At 37.1% G+C, this 18,880-nt stretch overlaps 1 protein-coding gene and 1 non-coding gene across 7 annotated transcripts in view; one reads left to right on the forward strand and one right to left on the reverse strand.

Moving 5' to 3' along the window:
- The window catches only part of SAP130 (Sin3A associated protein 130), an 84,942-nt gene that overhangs the window by 23,115 nt on the left and 42,947 nt on the right, over positions 1-18,880 (forward strand). For all 6 annotated transcript variants that reach the window (XM_024569598.3, XM_024569602.3, XM_071220644.1 and 3 more), the window contains exons 8-12: positions 8,230-8,377; positions 8,547-8,637; positions 8,851-8,955; positions 12,095-12,236; positions 14,659-14,780. In XM_024569598.3, coding sequence (XP_024425366.1) covers positions 8,230-8,377; positions 8,547-8,637; positions 8,851-8,955; positions 12,095-12,236; positions 14,659-14,780 — 608 coding nt within the window. The remainder of the gene's footprint in view (positions 1-8,229; positions 8,378-8,546; positions 8,638-8,850; positions 8,956-12,094; positions 12,237-14,658; positions 14,781-18,880) is intronic.
- LOC112313208 (small nucleolar RNA SNORD115) lies at positions 2,059-2,138 on the reverse strand. Its single transcript, XR_002975670.1, has one exon. It is a non-coding gene; the product is annotated as a small nucleolar RNA SNORD115 (small nucleolar RNA).

An 18,880-nucleotide genomic window follows, 5' to 3' on the forward strand; every position in this document is an offset into this window, starting at 1 on the left:
AGGTTACTGTTTTGATTCCCAGTCAGAACACATGCCTGGGTTGCAGGCCTGGTCCCCAGTTAGGGGCGTGAGAGAGGCAGCCAATCGATGTTTCTCTCCCTCTCTCTCCCTTTCTTCCCCTCTGTCTAAAAAGAAATGAATCTTTTAAAAATAAATTAACCTGTTAATTTTTTATTGTTTCCAGTCAATGTTTATTACAATTTTATTGTTAGGATTATTTGTTTTCAATTTTAGTATTTGCTTTTTGAACTATTTAAACATGGACAATATTGATTTGGTTTAAAAATCAAAGCTAATGTAAAGATGGATTCACAAGTACCCCTGTTCCTTCCCAAGTTACCATCCGCTCTAGGTAGGCTGCCATTTTATTGTTATTTGTACTCTCAGTTCCTTTTCCCAAGAATAAGTATACACACAGATAAACACATACATTTTCCTTTTTTCCATTCCTTTGTTTCAGCATGTTATATTTATATATACAGTTTCTTACCTTGCATTTTTCTCTTAATATATTCTGTAGTTGACCATTACATGTTTGTGACGGTGTACCTTGAAGATATATTTGTGGAAGTGGTAGTGCTAGGTCAAAGAGTACATGGCTCAATTTTCTCATCTAAAAAATGGCAATAATATTACCTACTTCAGAGATCTTTATGAGGAGTAATGATATACTGTATGAAAAGTACTTAAAACATACCTGGCATGTAATGTGCATTATATGTATGAGGTGGGCAAGAGTAGGTTTACAGTTGTGAGTATGGAAATAATAGAAATAAATAATACAATAATTAATAAATGTTAATTATTTGCATAGTCACAACTATAAACCTACTTTTGCCTAACCCTATATATTAATACATTTTTAAAAGATTTTATTTATTTATGTATTTGTTTTAGAGAGGGAAAGAAGGGGTGGGGGAGAAAGCAAGGCAGAAAAACATCTGTGTGAGAGATAAATATTCATTGAACAGTATCCTCTCATGCGTGCCTGGATCAGGGACCGAACCTGCAACCCAGGCATGTTCCCTGACCAGGAGTTGAACTGGTGACCTTTTGCTTTACAGGACAGTGCCCAACCAATACCACACCAGTCAGGGCAATAACTTTTTTTTATTAGAGTAAATGAAAATCCAAGACAACTATAGTCTGTGTTTTGAAAAACACTTAAAAACATCTAAATACTTAATACAGGAAAGGGCAAATAAAGGTTTATAGTTGTTCATATTGAAATAACACAATAATTAGTAAATAATAATACAAGAATAAACTCTATTTTGCTTACTCACAACTGTAAACCTACTTTTGTCCCCACCATGTGTAAATACTCCTTTGGGGTACATTTTTGTGTGAGTTGTACCTCTTAAAATATAAATGTGTTGAAGTTTGAATTAAGGAGTGCCTTTCCAGGTGATACTATTGGCATTGTTCTTTGTTTAAAACTGTTTAGGCTTATTTATCCTAAAATTTGTCAGTATTTGAATTATGTATACATGCATCTCTCTTAGTGTTTTTATTTCAAATACAGGGAGTGCCTGGCTTTTTTGACACTGTACTTAGAACCCTATGTAGTCAACCATTAAGCATCCAGTCTGCAACAGTATGCTGTCTAACTCAGTGAGCTTCACCAAGTTCCGCAGTTGCACTGGTGGCCAAGCTTCTACTTTCCTCTGAGCTCGAATGGTATATGCCATTTAGTTCTGCAGGGAGAAAGCCAGCCATTATAAACTTTATTCACTGATAGCTCGTGGTCTGATTTTACAGCATTTTGAGAAGGGATCCTTATTGTTGAAAACCATTGCTTAGTTTGGACACATGAAGTCTTGGTCACATTTTTATCTTTACAACTCAATTGATCACATTTTCTTATCCCTACTTTATATTCACATATGTCCAAATACAAAAGCATAAAAAGGTATACAGTGAGGAGTATCACTCTTCTCTCTCCTCCATCTACCAGAAGTGTATGTTGCTTTTCCTTTTTAAGACAACCTGGTAATGGTTTTGTTTGTTTGGGTTTTTTAAATTTTTTAAATTCCCAACCCCCCCCACCCCCCCCCTGGGCCTCAGCGTGAACATATTGAGCATGATTTTTAAGTCATCCTCTCCTTCAGGGCCATAAGAGTTCTCATCATTGACCTAATTTTATTGATTATTCTATTACCATTGTCCTGATTTTTTTCTCCCTTTACCCCCCTGTACCCAGCACCCCCACTCCCTCAGGCAATCCGCACACCATTGTTCATGTCCATGGGTCATGCGTGTAAGTTCTTTGGCTACTCCATTTCTTATACTGTGTTTTATATCCCTGTGGCTATTCTGTAACTACCTATTTGTGCTTCTAATCCCCTCACATCTTCACTCATCCCCCTACAGCCCACTCCCTTCTAGCAGCCATCAAAATGCCCTCTATATCCATGATTCTGTCTCTGTTCTTTTTGTTTGCATAGTTTGGTTGGTTTTTAGATTCAGTTGTTCATTTATATTTTTTGTAATTTTATTGTTCATAGTTTTGATCATCTTCTTTTTCTTAAATAAATCCCTTTAACATTTCAGATAATAATGGTTTGGTGACAATGAACTCCTTTAGTTTTTCCTTGTCTGGGAAGCTCTTTATCTGCCCTTCGATTTTTAAATGATATTTTTGTTGGGTAGAGCAATCTTGGCCAACCTTGGTTCCTGCTTTTCATGACTTTCAATATTTCTTGCCAGTCCCTTCAGCCTGCAAAGTTTCTTTTGAGAAATTAGCTAATAGTCTTACGGGAACTCCCTTGTAGGTAACTAACTTCTTTTCTCTTGCTGCTTTTAAGATTCTCTTTTTATCTTTAACATTTGGCATCTTAATTATGTGTCTTGGAGTGGGCTTCTTTGCATCCATCCTATTTGAGACTCTCTGTGCTTCCTGGACTTGCATGTCTATTTCCTTCACTGAATTAGGTCGGTTTTCTTTCATTATTTTTTCAAATTTCTAAATTCTTGCTCTTTCTCTTCTCCTTCTTAGCACCCTTATGATGCAAATGTTGGTCTCTTAAAGTTTTCCCAGAAGCTTCTTACACTTTCCTCCTTTTTGACATACATTTTTCTTCTTGTTGTTCTGATTGGTTGTTTTTTGCTTACCTATGTTCGAAGTCATTGACTTGATTCTCGGCTTCATCTACTCTACTGTTGTTTCCCTGTGAATTGTTCTTTATTTTAATTACTGTATCCTTTATTTCTGAGTGGATCCTTTTTATTATGTTGAGGTCCTCTCTAAGTTCTTTGAGCATCCTTATAACTAGTGTTTTGTTTTGTTTTTTTATCATTCTTTTTTTGGTCATTTATTCATATTTTTAAATCTTTTCTTTAAAATATTTTTTTTGGTATTTTATTTATTTGGATACTTTCTTTTTTTAAAAAATGTATTTATTGATTATGCTATTACAGTTGTCCCATTTCCCCCCCCCACTCCACTCCATCCTGCCCACCCCCTCCCTCCCACATTCCCCCCCTATATATAGTTCATGTCCATGGGTCATACTTATAAGTTCTTTGGCTTCTACATTTCTTACACTATTCTTACCCTCCCCCTGTCTATTTTCCACCTATCATCTATGCTACTTATTCTCTGTACCTTTCCCCCCGTCCCCCTCCCCCTCCCACTCTCCTATTGACAACCCTCCATGTGATCTCCATCTCTATGGTTCTGTTCCTGTTCTAGTTGTTTGCCTAGTTTGCTCTTGTTTTTGTTTTAGGTGTGGTCGTTAGTAACTGTGAGTTTGCTGTCATTTTTACTGTTCCTACTTTTTATCTTCTTTTTCTTAGGTAACTCCCTTTAACATTTCATATAATAAGGGCTTGGTGATGATGAACTTCTTTAACTTGACCTTATCTGAGAAGCACTTTATCTGCCCTTCCATTCTAAATGATAGCTTTGCTGGATACAGTAATCTTGGATGTAGGTCCCTGCCTTTCATGACTTGGAATACTTCTTGCCAGCCCCTTCTTGCCTGTAAGGTCTCTTTGGAGAAATCAGCTGACAGTCTTATGGGAACTCCTTTGTAGGTAACTGTGTCCTTTTGTCTTGCTGCTTCTAAGATTCTCTCCTTCTATTTCATCTTGGGGAATGGAATTATGATGTGCCTTTGTGTGTTCCTCCTTGGGTTCAGCTTCCTTGGGACTCTCTGAGCTTCCTGGACTTCCTGGAAGTCTATTTCCTTGGCCATATGAGGAAAGTTCTCCTTCATTATTTGTTCAAATAAGTTTTCGATTTTTTGTTCTTCCTCTTCTCCTTCTGGCACCCCTATAATTTGGATGTTGGAATGTTTAAAGATGTCCTGGAGGTTCCTAAGCCTCTCCTCATTTTTCCAAATTCTTGTTTCTTCATTCTTTTCTGGTTGGATGTTTCTTTCTTCCTTCTGGTCCACACCGTTGATTTGAGTACCAGTTCCCTTTGCATCACTAGTAGATCCCTGTACATTTTCCTTTGTTTCTCTTAGCATAGGCTTCATATTTTCATCTAGTTTTTGAACAAATTCAACCAATTCTGTGAGCATCTTGATAACGGTGTTTTGAACTGTGCATTCAATAGGTTGGCTATCTCTTCGTTGCAAAGTTGTATTTTTTCTGGAGCTTTGCAGTGTTCTGTCATTTGGGCCTTTTTTTTTTTTTTTTTTTTTTTTTTTTGGTCTTGGAGCGTCTGTTACTTAAAGGGGCTGAGCCTTATGTGTTCAGCGGGGCAGGGGGCGGGGTAACGCTGGTCGCTGTGCTGTGACGCTGTACATGGGGGAGGGGCCAAGAGGGAGCAATGGCGCCCGCCCCACTCTCCACCGGACCTCAATCCTTCACTCCGCTACCCACAATCAAACCGGGCCCCTCTGGTGCTGCCTCCCGAGTGGGTGGGCTTGTGCATGCCCCAGGCCCCTGTGGGTCTCTCCAACAGTCTCTCCTGTGAGGCTGGGAGTCTTTCCTGCTGCCGCCCCAACCCCCGTGAGCGTTTTCAGTCAGAGGTTTGAGGCTTTATTTCCCCGAGCTGGAGCCCTGGGTTGCGTGGTCTGCTTTGCTCCCCACCGTTTGTCCAGTTTATCTGTGCGTGAGTGTGGGGCCGCGGTGTGCTACCCTCAGCTCTGCCTGCCCTGCTCTCCGCCACTCTGAGCCCAGCCCTCTCAGTTTATCTGTGCGTGAATGTGGGGCCGCAGGGTCTGCTAGTGGTCAGACTGCCTGCCCCGTTCGTCCCACACTCCGCCAGTCTCGGTCACGCCCCTCCTACAGGTGTGGATGAATGTTTATTTTTTATTTCCTTGGTGTTGGACTTCCTTGCTGTTCGATTTTGTCAGTTGTGGTTGTGCGAGGAGGCGCAGTGTGTCTACCTACACCGCCATCTTGGTTCTTCTTTACAACCAGTGTTTTGAACTCTGCATCTGATAGATTGCTTATCTCCATTTTGTTTAGCTCTTTTTGTGGAGTCTTGATCTGTTCTTTCCTTTGGGCCATGTGTTTTTGTCTCTTCATTTTGGAAGCCTCCCTGTGTTTGTGGTGCTTTGACTCCGTATCTTGGTAGTGTGGACTAATGTAGCAGGTGTCCTGTTGGATCCAGTGGCACAGACTTCCCTGTCACTCAAGCCCCCTGTCACTCAAGCCGAGTATTTGAGGTGTGCCCTTTGGGTGGGCTGAGTACACCCTGCTGTTGTAGTTGATCCTAGGTTGCTGTTGGCAGATCAGTGGGAGTGATTTATCCAGGCCAGTCAGCTCCAGGCCACTTAGCACCAACTTCCATCCTCCAGGGGGCATCTTCTGTGCAGGGCAGGGTGATGGTGCTCTGATGTTGTCTATGGCTGCCATTGGGTGGCGCTGGCCCTGGGGTTTCATGGATGGTGCAGGCCAAGGTCAGCCACCACCTATGTTTTGCCTGGGGCCATCCTACCTGAGCTGTAAAGCAATCTGAGATAGCTGCCACTTGTATTGGGCTTGGAGATTCCCGGGCGAAGCCAAGGTGTGAATCTAGGCTAGCTATTGCTAGTGCTGGGCCTGGGGCTCACTGAAACCAACTATTGCTTATTTGATAGGATCTAAGAGTTGTGAAGCATGAGCCAAGACCAGCCCAGCCATTCATATGGAGAAGCAGCTTGGGTGGTCTGGTAAGATGGGTAGGGTGGACTCTCTGGGGATCTCGAAGGTGGGTAAAATGGTGTTAGACAGGTTAATGGAGTCTGAGATATGGTCCCAGCTTGCTGGCTCTGGGGTGATGGTTTAGAAAAGGGATAATGGAGTGAGTCTAAGTAAGATCGTGTATGGATTCTTTAAGAGGAACTGCTTGGGGTTCCAGCAATTTTTTCCACCGACTCAATCCCCACTGGTTTTAACAGCCAAAAGTTGTGGGGAGTTACCTTCCTGGCACTGTAACCCGGGGCCCCGGGGGAGCCTGGTGTTGGGCTGGGATGCCTCGCTCCTGAGATATCCCTTCTGAATTTTTATCCACCACACCAGTCCCTTCCACGTCTACATCCCTCCTGCCAGTCTGGATGGATGTGGTTTCTTTAATTCTGTGGATGTCAGATTTCCATTCAACCTGATTTCTGACGTTCCTGAGTAATGATCTTTCTATATTTTAGTTGTAATTTTGATGTGGTTGTGCGAAGAGGTGAGCCGTATCTGCCTATATCGCCATCTTGACTGGAAGTCTGAATGGTAATAGTTTTTTTAGGTATCCTAGTGTTTCTTAAATACAGCCAAATTCAAATGCAATTCTTAGTTTTATCTTTTCACACAAAAGAATGTTTAATTTCTATATTCTTTACTTTTTTTTTCACATAACAGCATATATCAAAAGCTTTTCATTTTAGTACATAATTTTAGTGTTCTTTTAGTTGAAACAATAGTGATCTATTGTGTAAATGTATTTATGGTTCCAGTACTTTACTATCATAAATAATATTGCAGTGAATAATCTTATACATGTATGTAGGTCATTATGCATGTGTGCAAGAATATCTATGGGATGAATTCTCAAAGTGATCAGACAGTATCCACTGTCTTAATTGCCTTCACTGAGGTTTATACTAATTTATACTCCCTCCAGAATGTTTAAAAGTGCCTATTTCCTTACAGATTGAATAGCAGAGAATGATGTCAATTTTGGGAAGGTATTTTTGCCAAGGTGATAGGTGAATTATGGTATCGCAGAGTATTTTAAATTGCATTTCTCTTCTTGTGAGTAAGAGTGAGTATCTTTTCTTTGTCAAGGGACTATTTGTGTTTTCTTTTTAGCAAACTATTTGTATTTTTCTGCCTATTTTTTATTGGGCTGCTATTTTTGATTTCTAGGAGCTCTCAGTATATATAGAAGATTATACTTTGTATAATTTGCTATGTAGGAGGTTTGCTTATTTGCTTACAGAGTCAGATTTACTGATTTTTTATAGCTTGTGGATTTTTAAAATCTTTTAATGCTTAGAAAGCACTTCCCTACTCCAAGATTATAAAAGAATTCTCTTATCTTTTTTCCATGTACTTCTAAATTTTCTGTTAAATCTTTGATCATTTTCATATTTGTCCTGATATACTGTGTGAGGTATGGATCCAATTGTATTTTTTCCAAATAGTTACATAATCTTCACAACATTATCTATTAGTCAGTCCTCACCCCTGACTTGAGATGCCAATTTTGTTGTACTGTCAAGTGTTCTTTCTCTTGTTGAGTTTCAGTAGCTTGCTGCCAGTTAATTTGACGTGCTGTCTGTGCTGATATCCTTTTCAGTCATTAGACAATCATAACTAACTTTTTATCCTTTGTTAATAAATGGTATAAAATTGTGAGGTGGGCGGGGGTCAGTACTTTAAGGTTCGTGGCTTAACCTGCTGTTAATCAAGGTTGTCTGTAATCTTTACTCCTAACAGTAAGAACCTTGGTGTGTTTTTTCAGCTTTGATCATAGAGTGAAGTGTGTTTATTACAATAATGCTTACTTGAGATTATTGTAGAGCATTGATTAACTATACAGAGGATACTGAGAATGACCTAGGTTTAATTTATTCAGTTCATGGTACATACTGATTGCTTTTTTTAAAATGAGGCTCATGGCAGTTTCAAAAGAGAAACTTGATGAGCCATTTACTTCACTGGTTCACCAGCAGACCTCACAGAACTCTGAAAAAATACAGATCTATGAGTCTGATCTAGTACAAGGTGGTAAGGGGCCTTGATGCCTGCATTGTGTCTGGAGACAGATTATAAATCATGTCTTTTCTATCTTTTCAGTCGACCGACTTTATCTATCCAGCATCCACCATCTGCAGCAATTAGTATTCAGCGTCCTACTCAGTCACGGGATGTAACAACAAGAATCACACTGCCTTCTCACCCTGGGTTAGGGACGCCAAAACAGCAGCTTCATACCATGGCTCAGGTATAACCAGAGATGAAGAACCATCTGTATGGTTCTTCTGTGGGTTAAAACCAGAATTATTTAGAAGTTGCTAAGAACCTGACAGTGTTGGTGGCAGTGATTGCTTTTAAACTGGATTGAGTGGGAACTGTTCTTGTTTATAACTGTGTTCTGGGTTTTTCTGCCACAGAAAACTATCTTCAGTACGGGCACACCAGTGGCTGCAGCGACAGTAGCACCTATTTTGGCAACAAACACCATTTCTTCAGCAACCACAGCTGGTAAGTCAGCCACCATACTCACTCTTTCTGTCATGGAAAAATGAAGCGTAAGTGGTAGGTTAATTTTTTATTTCTCAGCTTCAGTCAGAGAAAAAGAATAGACTATATAAATTCTCTTAACTTTTCCCAAGAGCTTTTCTCAGGTTTTTGAGAACCTGTAATATGTGCAGAGTGGCCATTGTTGACGAATTTTCTTTTTCTCTCCCATTTTAGGAACTGTGTCACACACACAAGCTCCCACAAGTACAATTGTTACTATGACAATGCCCTCACATTCATCCCATGCTACTGCTGTGACCACCTCAAACATCCCAGTTGGTAAGTGTTGTACACCCTTCAGATAGAAGCTTAAAAGGAATTTTTCAGCCCCTCTGACCAGCTTTTCTTATAGATGGATAGTATTGATTTTTTTTATTGTTGTTGATTTTCAAAGTAACAGTGAATTTACCTTTTAATATTATTTGTCATACAGATTTGCCATTGAAGGTAGGAGAAGAGAGAAAAATAATCTTTAAGAGCTTAAAGTAAACTTTAAGTCTACTTTTAACTTCCTCATTCATCAATCACTACCTCTTTTATGTGTACCTTTCTAAAGAAGTAAATCAACTTTACTGACATAGTTACACAAGAACAACAGGAGAAGAAAGAAGCAAAGATAATGGAATGGAGAGATTTTGTGTACAGATAGATTGTTTAGGAATAATCTTTGGGTGATGAAAAAGTGGGAAGATGGCTAAACCTCAAGTTGATTACCTAGGTTTTCATCTGAGTGCTGCTACTTCAAAACTGCCTCTAAAATTTGTTTATTCCCCCTTTAAATATGTGTATACTTTGAATATTTAAAAAAATCTTTGGCCCTGGTTGGGTAGCTTGGTTGTTTAGAACATCATCCCAATACTACCAAGGTTGTGGGTTGATTCCCAGTCAGGACACATACAAGAAGCAACCAATGAATGCATAAATAAGTGGAATAAGAAATCAACGTCTGTCTTTTTTCGTCTCTCTCCCCCTGCCACCCCTCTAAAAATCAGTCAGTAAGTAACTTTTGAAAGGTTTCTGGTAGCCAAACTTTAGTCATCAGGAATAGGTATTGGCAAACTTTCCACAGGACCAGATAGTAAATTAGGTTTTGCAGGCTTCAATAGGTCTGTGCCACAACTACTCACCAGTGGACTATATGTAAACAGATGGGCGTGTCTGTGTTTCATTAAGATTTTAAGGACACCAAAATTTGAATTTCATATAATTTTATGTGTCACGGTGCTTAGCTCACAGAAACAGATATCAGGCAGGATTTTGTCTCACAGGCTACAGGTTGCCAAGGTCCACCGTAGCAGCTGATATTTCACAGCTTCCAAGGCAGAGACCACAGCGTATGAGACTGCTCTGTTTAATCTACCAGCCACAAGTTTTAGTTTTTACCTTTGCCTCGGTTTGGTAATAATGAACATGTCATCTTACTGTTCTTTACTCCCAAAGATCTGGGATAGCTGCCATATTTTTAATATATTGTATTTTTAGAAGTAAGACTGCTTTTTGTCAGATGACACACTACATACTGAATTGTCAGAATCTGGTGACCGAGCACAGATTCCCTACCTGCTGTGTTCCAGCCCGAGGGTGGTCTCTTCATACTTTCCTTCTTTACCTGTGAGATAGACTGCATCTTAACAACCCACTTACTGAACTTTGAGGACAATTTGCACAATAATGGTTGGTCCCAGGAAACTTTTACTCTTCTTTTAGATAACTGGGTTATACTAGCCCTTAAATTGGTACTCAGCCCCCAAAAGACTTTTAGCAGAGCTTTAGCAGAGAGGACACTGCTGCTGGGTTTTTGCATATTACTGCTCACTACAGCTTGGCACCAGACATCTCTCATATGCCTAGGAAGTTAATTTCACTTCTGTAAAAAGAAGTTGGTTGTGTATGTGTGTAGTTTGAGCATTTTTGTTGCACTACTCTTGTTGCAATGCTCTTTTTCATTGATTATTCCATGTTGTCATGTCAAAGCAATTTCTGGCTATCCTTAGCATTGTCATCGGTTATTGTCAGTGCTGTAACATCAGAGCCAAACCCACTCTTTTAATTTTTACATTCTGGAGTCTCATTAGGGAGACTACAGCTGTGAAGAAAATCAGAACAGTTAAGAGGGGGCAGTGTACGTTATAGGAGCTCTCTGGTTTTGCCTCTCTGTGAAAAACTATTTCGAGATTAGTTCTTGTTAATGTCACTGTATCTTCTTAAGAAATCACACTTTTGGAAGTCAGCTCACTAAAAGTTCCAGGAGATTGAACTATGTTCATTCATTTTGCCTAGAACCACCAACTTTTTACTTGTCCTAAGTTACTGTATTCTCTATCTCCCCAGCTCATTTATCTTTGAATTTTAACCATTTACTGAATTCTAGATATGAAAATCATGTGATAAAAATGTCCAAACAGATTTAATATCTGTTGTGTAATGTGATTAGTTTCATCTAAGTTCCATCAGGTTTATGCTGTAGTTTTGTTTTCCTCTTTTATAGTAGCCTACTTTTTTGTTACATCATAATAGGATACCTGTATAGAAGTACTTCAGTTGAGAAGGGAGATGACATTTACCCTACAGCAGTGATCTTCAAGTTTGGGTATAGCAGATATATTAAAATCACCTAAGTGGTTTTTTCCAGGTGACACTTGCTTTTTCCAGGTGAGATTAAATATTGGATTCAGCCATCGTTACTAATAAGAATGTATTGGGTCAGGAAAAAAAGACTAATTAACAGTGAACCTAGAGTTTTCTTTTCTAATGGATACTCACTTCCAATGGAATACCATCCTCATTTTCTTATTGCTCTGGCCCACACATGATGGTGGTCTTAGAATTGTAGAGGCAAATAAATTTTGAATGTTATATTAAATTTGAAAACTATTTTGATTTTGCTGTAAAGTGTTAGATAAAATCAGGATATTCAAATTAAGTGATTTTTCTAGAGAAGCCTTCATATATGAGGAAACTGAGACTTGGAAATTTAAATGATATACTCAACACTAATTAGCAACATGTTACTAATTAGCTATGGACCCAATTACTTACAGAGTAGAATCTAAGGTCTTCGTCATTTCTGTATTTATATTTTCGTTGAATTTTTTTAATAAAAATTTTTCTTTAAAAAAGTGGCGGGGGGGAGCATGCTCAAAGAAGCCAGGTAAGGAGAAAGAGGTCTGGTTGGTGACATTTTTGTTACACTATTAATGTTGAACCCTGCATTAACAAATAATGGAATATATTAGTGGATTATGGACTGAAATAATTAGTTGAACCTTATGTTTTTATCTTTCTTTTTTTATTTTGATTAAAACTAAAAATCTAGACTTTCTTACAATTTGCATTCTTAATATTATTGTTGGCCACGAATGCTGTGGCTTGCCAGTAGAAGCATGTAAGCAGTAATGTAATTGGTTTACTTTTATAGCTAAGGTGGTGCCTCAGCAGATCACACACACTTCCCCTAGGATCCAGCCGGACTACCCCACAGAGAGGAGCAGCCTGATCCCCATCTCAGGGCATCGGGCCTCTCCAAATCCTGTGGCCATGGAAACTCGCAGTGACAACAGGTAGGAGGGAATTGCCAGTTACACTGCCTCATTGTGTCATTAATTGTTCTGAATTTTCAATAAAACAAAATGTCCCACAAATATGGCATATATTTACTTATTCTTACTTTCAAATTTTTCCCCTGAAAATAATTGTGTTCTTAGTTTTATGAAAAATGTCTGTATTTATTCAGCCATTCTCCTTTTTTTAGATGTTCTCTTAGTATATATTGTTTTATTTTGTGTATTTGTTTGTTTATTTTGAGAGTAAAGTTTGCAGCATTATGACGCTTTATCCCTAATTTTCATCCTTCCATTTTCATCTCTGAAGAACAAAGACATTCTCTTTTTTAACCACAATACCGTTCCTTATTCCTGGAATGATTTTTTTAGCTTTCAATTTTCTTTCACAATTTGACGTTTTTTAAGGATACAGGTAGACCAGATCTGTAGAATATTCTTCAATTTGGGTTTGTCAGATTGTTTGGACATAGTGATATTCAAGTTGTATTTTTTGAGTCAATACCACTTCAGTGATGCATTCTCACTTACACATCAGAGAGCTCATGCTATTCCTTTGTCCCATTGTGAATTATGTCAGCATTAAGTAACTTAGTGAAAGTGATGTTTGCCAGATTTTTCTACTGTAAAGGGGTATCTTCTCTGTAAATAAGTAATCTGTGTGGAAATACTTTGAGGTTATAAATATCCTGTTCCCCAATAAACTTGCACTCAGTAGTTTGTTGATGCTTCTTGGCTGAATCAATTGAGGATTGATCATTTATCATTTCTATTTATCATTTCTTTCACATTTATCAGTTGGCATTTTGATGTAAAGAAATTTTATCTATCCCCGTTTATTTTTGTGTATAGGCTTATGGATTTGGTTTTATTCGTTACTAAAATCTATTAACTGTCATCTGTTTTGATGCTCAAATTGTCTCTGGGTTGGTCTTTGGGAGCCCTTTCTGGCTAGTTCCTGTACTCTTGCCATGTCCTGGTCATTCTAGCACTTCCCACCACAGAATTTGCCAACTCCTGAACTTTGTCTGTTTGAATTCTGGAATCTGCCATTTCTCCAAATAGCGCTGGTTCCTTTTCATCATTTAGAAACTCAGATATAGGCAATTAGCTATGTTAATTGTTACTGGATTGTCATTTCTTCTAGACTCTTGGAGCAAGCAGAGGTAAGAAGTATGTAACATTTTAAAAACTCTTTAGTATACGCTGATACCTCTAGTTCAACCCCATTACCTCCCCCATTCCATATTTGCATTTCCCTTCTCCCACAGTCAGCACATGGTACAGTGCACATGAAGTCTTTTCAGGATTGGGTCATTTTTAAATGATCTTGTTTGATTATTATGGTGTACATAGAATGCATATAGGTTTTAATATATTGTGTGTCCATCATTTTTGCTGAACATGACTCATAGCTCTGAAAGTTTATAAATTCTTTCACATTTCCTATGTAGATGTTTATTTTATCTACAAATAGGATAGTTGTTTGAGAGACGAAAGACTTTTTTTCATTTCCATTTTGTATACCTATGTTTTTCTTGTTGGATAGAGCTTCTAATATAATGTGGAATATAGCAGAGATAGTGAGAGTCCTTGTCTTGTTCCTGACCTGAATGGGAATTCGTCTGAAATTTCATTATAAATTTTTATAGATACTGTTTGCAGTTTGAGGTACAAAGTTTGTTTCTCTTCCTGTTTTCGTAGACATTTATATCATAAATAAGTATTGAACACTATTAAATTTTTTTGTAAATCTTTTCAAAGTTTCAAGTGATTGTTCTTTTATAATTTTTTAATATGATCTGAACCATTAATAGAAATTCTGATGTTGAATCATTCCTATCTTTCTGTGATAAACTGTATTTGATCCTGATATACTTAATTTTATATAGTACTTAATTCAGTTTTGTTTAGAAATTTTGGTGTCAGAGTGAAATTTGCTTATAATCTTTTCTCATAATTCCCCTTGTCCAGTTTTGATGTCAAGGCTATATTAAGCTCAGAAAATAACTTAGGTCACTTTTCTTCTTTTTCTGGTCTCTGAATCAGTTTGTATAAGCTTGGGATTATCTCTTTTATGTATGTTTGATAAAATTTGTCAGTATAAGCAATCTGAGCTTAGACTCTTTCAAGTGGAATTAAGCAGGGAAGACCCTTCAATTACTGAGTTTTTTTAAGTAAGTTTTGCTAATTATTCCATATATGTTTTACATTTATTGATATAGTTAGTATTTATTAGTATTCATTTATTTAAAAGTGTTACTCTGTAGATTTGTTTCCTTTTATCTAATTGTTTGAGACACAATGGGAAATGTTGGTATGGCAGTTAAGAGTATGAAGAGGATCTGGGGGATAGGATCATTTGAAGGTAAAGAAGAAAATAGATCATTTCAGCTCATTATTATTTGTGTTCCATCTATAGACCGTCTGTTCCTGTTCAGTTCCAGTACTTTTTGCCAACATACCCACCTTCTGCATACCCACTGACTGCACACACATACACCCCAATCACCAGCTCTGTGTCCACCATTCGACAGTATCCAGGTATGAGCTCCACTGTTATGATGACTTTTAACATTTTAATATTTTCAAGCAATGAGATAGAAATCAGCCAGTGAGTATTTAGCATGGATTTAATCACTCCATCTTCTGTGTTCAAATTCAGATAAGCCCCACATCTGAAGCTTTAAGGTTTTAAATCACCATTTCCTTGTTCTGTGTGAAAAGGTTGTTGTTATTATTTTATTATTATTATTATTATTATTATTATTATTATTAGTGATTTTGCATGACTTGTCCCACCCTGAGGATAATTACGTTAACAATTTTTGTAATACCTTAAAAATATAGTACAAGTTACAACGAATAAAGCTGTGCTCTTACAGAGCTTCTATTGTTTTGTGGGATATCTGTTGTATTTTTAATGTTTGTCCATTTATGCTAAACACTCAACATTCTTCCTTATAAATAGGTTTCTTTTTGATAACGTAGAAAAAAAAACAATTCTTAAACTAGAGTGTTTGTGTAACATTTTCCTGTGGGACCGACCCTCAGCTCACTTTAGATGTAAGAAAGCCAGATTATCTAGCTCAGGGGTGTCAAACTTATTTTCACTGGGGGCCACATCAGCCTCCTGGTTGCCATCAAAGGGCCAAAATAATTTTAGGACTGTGTAAATGTAACTACTCCTTAACTCTTAAGGAGTTGAAATTACGTTCGGCTTTTTGAAGGCAACCGTGAGGCTGATGTGGTCCCCAGTGAAAATGAGTTTGATACCCCTGATCTAGCTTGTGGACATTGCCCTTCTGCTGTGCAAGTGACCATTGAGCATTTGAAGAGGGACCTGGCACAAAGGAAGAAATACGTTTTTTGTTTTACTTAATTAAAATTGGAGAAACTTCAGATTTGTTTGGAAAAACTTACTGATGAAACTACTCTTGAAATGTAGATTGTATGGAACCAAAATATTTTGCAAAACAAATATTTTTAAAAAATATTTAACATTTGAATTGAAGTGTGCCTTTAAGAACAAAATATACCCTGAAATTTGAAGATATAGTATAGAAAGAGAATGTAAAATATCTTAGTAAAAAATTTTATAGTGGTTAAACTTTGAAATGATAATATTTTAGATATACTGGATTAAATAAGGTGTCTTAAATATATATTAAAATTAATTTGATCTCTTATTTTTACTTTATTAATGTGGGTACAGAAAACTCTAAAATTGCTCGTATGACTTATATTTCCATTGGAGTGCTGGGCTTAAACTTTGAAACACTATTTTTAAAAAAATTTTTATTGTTATTCAATTACAGTTGTCTGCATTTTCTCCCCATCCCTCTACCCCACCCCAGCCAAACCTACCTCCCTCCCCCGCCTCCACCCTTCCCCTTGATTTTGTCCATGTGTCCTTTATAGTAGTTTCTGTAAACCCTTCTCCCCACTGCCCCCTCCCCACTCCCCTGTGGCTATTGTTAGATTATTCTTAACTTCAATGTCTCTGGTTATATTTTGTTTGCTTTTTTCTTTTGTTGATTATGTTCTGGTTAAAGGCGAGATCATATGGTATTTGTCCCTCACCACTGGGCTTATTTCACTTAGCATAATGCTCTCCAGTTCCATCCATGCTGTTGCAAAGGGTATAAACTCCTTCTTTCTCTCTGTTGCGTAGAATTCCATTGTGTAAATGTACCATAGTTTTTGGATCCACTCTTTGCTGATGGGCACCTAGGTTGCTTCCAGTACTTGGCTATAGTAAATTGTGCTGCTATGAACATTGGGGTGCACAGGTTCTTTTGGATTGGTGTTTCAGGGTTCTTAGGGTATAATAATCCCAGCAGTGGAATTGCTGGGTCAAAGGGCAGTTCCATTTTTAGTTTTCTGAGGAAATTCCATACTGTTTTCCACAGTGGCCTCACAAGTCTGCATTGAATCACTATATTTAAATAGTTTTAAAAACAGGTGCCTTCATTTCTGCATTGTTGTTTGTTTGTTTGTATGTTGACTTGTTTGGGGATTTTTTTTTTTTTTTGCGCAAAACTTTCCCCAAGTTTTATTTTAATTTTTATCTCTAATGTGAAAAAATAGCTGAATTGTGAGTATTCTGTCATGTTTTGCTGTACAATTTCAAAGGAAATTCATAACTGTATTTTTTTTTTATTAACAGTCTTATAGAGATAAAAATAATGTTTGATTGTTGCCAAAAATACCATGCTTATTGCTAAAAATACTTGTCTTTTTATCAGTGGCCACACTTACCATCACTTCATCTACTCCCTTGGCTTTCTATAACAAGGCATTCATTTTGCCTTTCTGCAAAAAGTAGCTCATGACCAATATTTATTTTTGAATACCAGCCAACTGAAAAGGATGTCTCTTGAGCTAGCATTATCATTTTATATACATGTTTATTGTAAAAATTCATTTTACTAGCACTATTAGAAGTGTCTATATTTCTACATTATTATTCTAGTAGCCCTGATAGATACTAAGACAGAAAAATGAACAGTGCAAGCAACAACAACACTTTATTTCTTTTAGTACCCATATGTACACCATTGTTGTTGCAGATGAGACACAACTGAAGGAAATACTAATGAATCAGCTTCCATTTTTCTGTTTTCAAGTGTTATGGATTCAATGGCTCACTTTAAATTATTTTAAAGCAGATTTTTTTCAAATCAAGAGGAAAACAGGAAAATTTGTATATAATAGACTCCTATGTTGCCAAATATGTGATTGCTATAATACATAGTTTACGATATTGTTCATGGTCTCTGGTTGCTTATAAAGATGGGATCTTGTTGGTCTATTACTTATTAGTTAAATGTAGATATGAATATATAATAATAAATATATATTCATTATCTAGTTTTTAAGTAATCCCTGTCAAATTATTCCTGAAATTTTATTTATTTCAGAGATGTTTTTCATTTCATTAATTCATTTATTCATTCATGCATTTGTTAATACCACAAATATTTATTGACACCCTACTATGTGTAAGGTCCTATGTCAGGCTTTGTTTTTAAAGCTTACTCTTAGACAGATCTTACTTTCAACAAGTTTAGAGTCTAATAGGCAAGTAAGACATCAAGAGATACTAAAATAGATTAAGTAATAATAAGTCCCTGAAGAGAGGCTTCAACAAAACCATGCTGCTTCTGAGGTAAGAGAGGTTATTTCTACATGAGATGGTAGGGTTGGAAGTCAAGGATGATTTTCCTAAAGGAAGTAGTATTTGGAAAGCATCTCTCAGAAAGGATAGGACAGAGCCATGGTGGGATTACAGAAAAGTACATTTCTGTACTTTTTGTCTGTGAATAAAGTATTAGCATAGAATATGTGCTTGGAACAGAGTTCATTTTGGCTGGAGTACAGTGTGAGTAAGGATACAGTTTTTTTAAGGCTGGATCTTGAAAAGGCTTGCAATAGTGACTAGACTGCATGGTCTGCCTCAGGCAAATGACCAAAGTTTGAACAGAAATAACAATGGTACACTTTTTAGGAAGAAACTAATAATGCTCTGTGGATTATTTATTTTACAGCAAGGAAATATAGCAGTGACTATAAATTTACACGTACTAATTTCTCACTATACTTTTCTCATTCATAAAAGAATTTATCTTTTCTCTATGGTTTATAAAACTTTCAATTACTTTTTTTTTAATTGAGGTATATTGACATATACCATATTAGATCCTGGTGTACAGTATAATGATTTGATAATTTCTTGTGATGAGAACTGTCTTAGCAACTTTCAAATATGCAACTCAGCCACCATGCTGTGCATTACATCCCCTTCACTTATTTATTTTATAACTGGAAGTTTGTACCTTTTGACCCTCTTCGCATATTTTTACTCATCCCACACTTTCCCCCAGTACCCCCTATCACCTCTGGCAATAATCAGTCTGTTCTGTCTATGAACTTGGTATGTTTTTGGTTTTTTCTTACATTTGTCACATGGTATTTGTCTTCTCTGTCTGACTTGTTTACTTACCATGATATTGTCAAGGACTCTCCTGTTACAAATTTCTTTTTTTATGGCTGAATAATGTTTTTGTGTCTGTGTGTCACATTTTCTTTATCCAGTTGTCCATCAGCAGACACTTAGGTTGTTTCCCTATCTTAGTTATTTT

Source organism: Desmodus rotundus, chromosome 2 (genome assembly GCF_022682495.2).
Source record: "Desmodus rotundus isolate HL8 chromosome 2, HLdesRot8A.1, whole genome shotgun sequence".
Classification (NCBI taxonomy): domain Eukaryota; kingdom Metazoa; phylum Chordata; class Mammalia; order Chiroptera; family Phyllostomidae; genus Desmodus; species Desmodus rotundus.